Below are 3,860 nucleotides of genomic sequence, written 5' to 3'. Positions count from 1 at the left end.
TTTTAAGGTTCCTTTCAGCTCTAAATAGATGATTGGTGATTCTATGACCTGGTCACAGCCTACTTTTCTAGTCTTATCTCCCTCTACTTTCCTATAGGCAACCTCTGCTCCAACCACATTAATTTCTCAATATTCTATTTTTGCTGTTCTACATTTGCTAAATATTCTCTGGAATTTTCCCAACCTGTACCTTGCTTATACTATTTACTCCCAACAATGTAGAATGCCCCCTTCTTACTATCCTACTATCAGAACCCTGCCCTTCCTTTAAGGCTCAGCTTACGGGCCATCTCCTCTGTGAAACTCTCCCTGATCTCCCCAGTCCATGATGATTTGCCCCTCCCCAGAACTCTCATACCTCTCTTGGTTTGTACAGCTTTTTTTGGCTCTCATTCTCTGCCCTATAGTTGATAAGGTGTACCAACCTTGCCTCCCTAACTAAATTGTAAACTCCCTGGGGGTAGATACTAATTCTGATACATTTTTTCTGTCTTTGTCTTCCCAGTAGTACCTAGCAGTTGGTAAGGGCTCAATAAATGGATTAGCTGATGGATAGATATAGAGGGCAAGTCACTATTTTAGGAAGACGGTGAGGTATGAGTAGTGTGAGATTTGCCTGATGGACAGAGCTGGGGGAAGAGGAAAGATGAAAAACCAGAAGAACCATTGGCTCAAAGAAAAACTTTATTGTCTCCAATCATACTGCTAAGGTCATCAGGACACCAGCACCCCCTTCCCTATTATTTTTGCCCTCCCTCTTTTGACTCTATGGAGTCAAAACACTTCCTTGTTGGGGGGAAGGATATGGGTGGGGGAGGGAAAGATGAAAGTGAAGGAGAGGGAGATTTTGCTTCTTTCTCATCAGTTTTATTTCCCACAGCGACCTTGCCCTTGAGGCCCCTCAAGGCCAGGCCCATGGTGGTGGCCATACTTTAAAGGGCTATCCTCATGCATCTTTTCATGGGTTTCCATGATCACACGTGCTATCATCACAGCAAACTCATTGAAGTCAACAGCTTTATCTTGACTTGTGTCCAGCTCCACCATGAGATTTTTGACATCCTTCAGGTCCTTGGAGTTCTGGGACAGAGGGAAGAAGAAGATAATGTTTGTTACTCGAAGATGTGTGGTAAGAAGCAAGGTAAGTTATCACCTGATTCTTTTGGAGGCCATTGGGAAAATCCCATACCGATTGTCCATGCTAGTGAGGATGGACCCTTAAGAATCCAGGGCTCTGTGCTCTCCCCTCCCCCATCTTCTGTAAATAATAGTGACAATAATTATAATATCAGTACTAGAGATAGGGTTTATGACAAAATAAGCACCTTAAAATGGCATAGTGACTTTAACCATATAGAGGGGCCTCCTAGCTAGCGATATAATGAATTTGAGGTCTACACTTGGAAGTATGATAATACTAAATAATCATAGCTACCATTTATATAGCACTTTAAATACTTTACATGTGTTATCTGAGCCTCACAACAGTCCTGTGATGTAGGTGTTATTACTAGCCCCATTTTTATAGAAGAGAAAACTGAGGCTAAGAAAAGTTAAGTAACTTGCCTAGGTTAAGAAGTACTGGCTGAGGCAGGATTTGAACTCAGATCCTTCCCATTGCCCTATCTGGTATTCCATCTGCTACATTAGTGTTGTCACACTCACATAGAAGTGGATCTCTGATGTATTAATTTAGAAAACCACAAATTAACATTATCTGTGTTGTATTCTATTTTTACTTATTTTGTTAAACTTTTCCCAATTGCATTTTAATCTGGTTCCAGGTACTCCATACAGCAAGCAGTCCACCCTTTAGCTGTCAGTCTGGGTTCAAATCCTGCCTCAGACTCATGCTAACTATATAACCATGGGCAAGTCATCTAATCTCTTAGAGCCTTGGTTTCCCCATTTGTAAAATGAGGATATAGATATCAACAGTACCTACCTCACAGGATAGCTGTGAGGCTCTCATGAGATAATGAAGGTAAGTAAAGCACATTGCAAACTTTGAAACACTGTATGATATTACTGGGGCTACTGCCTAGGGAAAAAAAATGAATCCAAACCTTGCTCCACAGTTTCATTTCTCCTAACTATGACCAATTCACTTGACCCTGGCACAACATCCAGTCTTTCTGAACACATCTCCATACCCTGCCTCCACACCCTCCACACACAGTCTCTCTGTCCTTATCCTAGCTCCAGAATGAAACAGGAATGGGGTTTTCCCTGTTATAGTGGCATAGAAGGAAGGTCTGTAAAATACTGGTGTAAAGTGTCAGTTGTGGGTGTAGAAAGATCCCTGGATATGGAATTGGGGAGTTGGTTTTTCATCTAAGTTTTGCTACTGGAGGACTGTGAAACCTTCAGTAAGGTTTGGCCTCAGTTGCCCCATCTGTAAAGTGGAGGTGAGATAGGTTGGGCTGGATGATTTCTCATGTCTCTTCTAGTTCTAAATCTATGATTCTAAGACTCTTGGGATGATTTTTAAAAAGGGGGGACAGAGAAGTTGATCTCTTGTATCCCTGGATTATCACATACTGGGTTCAAAGAGCAATAGCTTTCTAGAGTCATAATGACCCTCAGGAGGCTATCCTTTAGGAGCTCAGGCCCCTGTTGTTGACCCAGTCCAAACAGAAGTGTCCCCCGAAACCTCTGGAACCTCCAAGCCATGCCATTTTCCTTACTTCTCTTCTATCCACCTTAGCACCAGCCTCCAGACCTCACCTTCATGAAATGTGGCAACTCCTTGTTCAATAGCTGTTTCATTTCCTTATAGTCCAGGGTGTCGGGGTGTCCAGACTGTCGAGAATATTTGTGGAAGGTATCAACAAAGTTTTTCAGGGAATTTTTCAATGAACACTGTTCCATCGTGTTGGTTGACCTCGGTCTCTCAGTCTGCATGGAGAAAGAGCAGTGAGGTGGGGTTCTGGAATCTGTTTCCCTGTGTATTGGTCAAGGAGGGTTAAGGAGGCAGGGTGAGTGACTACGTTAAGGGAGACCAGGGAGGCTCTGCCCTTGGGAAACTTGAGGAGAGATGGGATGGGATGGATTAGGGAGAGACACACATGCAGTCTTAAGGTCAGTCACGCTGGCTAACAAAGGATTCAGGGGAATATTGTACACATTAAAGAGGAAAAGATGGAATAGTTAATTAATAGTTAATCAGAGAGGGATCTCCGAAAGAAGTGCCTTTTAAGAAGAGTTTGGAGGAAGTTGAGGGGATGCCAAATAGCAAAGGAAGAAGGGGAAATACCCCTGGGCCTGGGGAGGGGGGGGGAGATGGGATATAGCCTATGCATAAGCTAAGAGCTGTGTGGGGTGGTGGTGGTGGAAGCTCTAGACTCTCTGACCCAGGAAAATCAAGTTGCTCCTTGACTTACCACAGAGTAGGCTGGAGGAGAGCTGTCTGGCTGCTTCACAGAGAGGAATGGAGTGAGTGGGGCAGGCCTGACATTTATAGGAGTGCCCTGCTTGGGCTTCAGGGTGGTTGCCAATGGCAGATGATTCGTTCTTTTCCTCAATGATTGCTTCACAGGTGTGTAGTTTGGTAATTTTGAGCAGGGTTGTCATGGTCAGGAAGGGCGTGGGGGGCAGGGCAGAGGTTGGAGGAAGAGGAAGGGGAACTGTTCATATTTCTCCTTTGTCATTTTATGAAATTCCCATTCCCATCCCCCCCCCCCCCCGCCCACTCTGTTCTTCTTCCTTTCCAAGCTAGTTTCAGAGGAGATAAATCAGCCTCTGCCTTCCCAGTAGCAGGGACTACAGGCTTTCACCACCATAACTGGTCTAAAAGAGAATTTATCTCATAATTAAGCATATTATAGTTATCTGTACATGTTTCTTATTTCTTTAGGGGC

General features: G+C 43.9%; 1 protein-coding gene across 1 annotated transcript; it reads right to left on the bottom strand.

The window, feature by feature from the left end:
- Window positions 1-666: 666 nt before the first annotated feature.
- Window positions 667-3,530, bottom strand: S100A9 (S100 calcium binding protein A9). The gene is made up of 3 exons (XM_069078150.1): window positions 3,384-3,530; window positions 2,728-2,898; window positions 667-1,080 (listed from the first exon to the last, which is right to left on the bottom strand). Exons 2-3 carry the CDS (start codon window positions 2,869-2,871, stop codon window positions 868-870), a joined length of 357 nt encoding a protein of 118 aa, XP_068934251.1. The 5' UTR covers window positions 2,872-2,898; window positions 3,384-3,530; the 3' UTR covers window positions 667-867.
- Between the last annotated feature and the right edge of the window lie 330 nt (window positions 3,531-3,860).

Source organism: Petaurus breviceps, unplaced genomic scaffold (genome assembly GCF_028583685.1).
Source record: "Petaurus breviceps papuanus isolate PSGF00001 unplaced genomic scaffold, PetGlider_PUasm1.0 91023, whole genome shotgun sequence".
Lineage (NCBI taxonomy): Eukaryota > Metazoa > Chordata > Mammalia > Diprotodontia > Petauridae > Petaurus > Petaurus breviceps.
This window is presented reverse-complemented; position numbering and strand designations above follow the sequence as displayed.

Coding starts and splice junctions, on each gene's coding strand:
- S100A9 (XM_069078150.1), bottom strand. CDS start 2,871: ATGGAACAGTGTTCATTGAAAAATTCCCTGAAAAACTTTGTTGATACC. Junction 1,081..2,727: donor AGTTGCCACATTTCATGAAG/GTGAGGTCTGGA, acceptor CCTCTGTCCCAG/AACTCCAAGGACCTGAAGGA.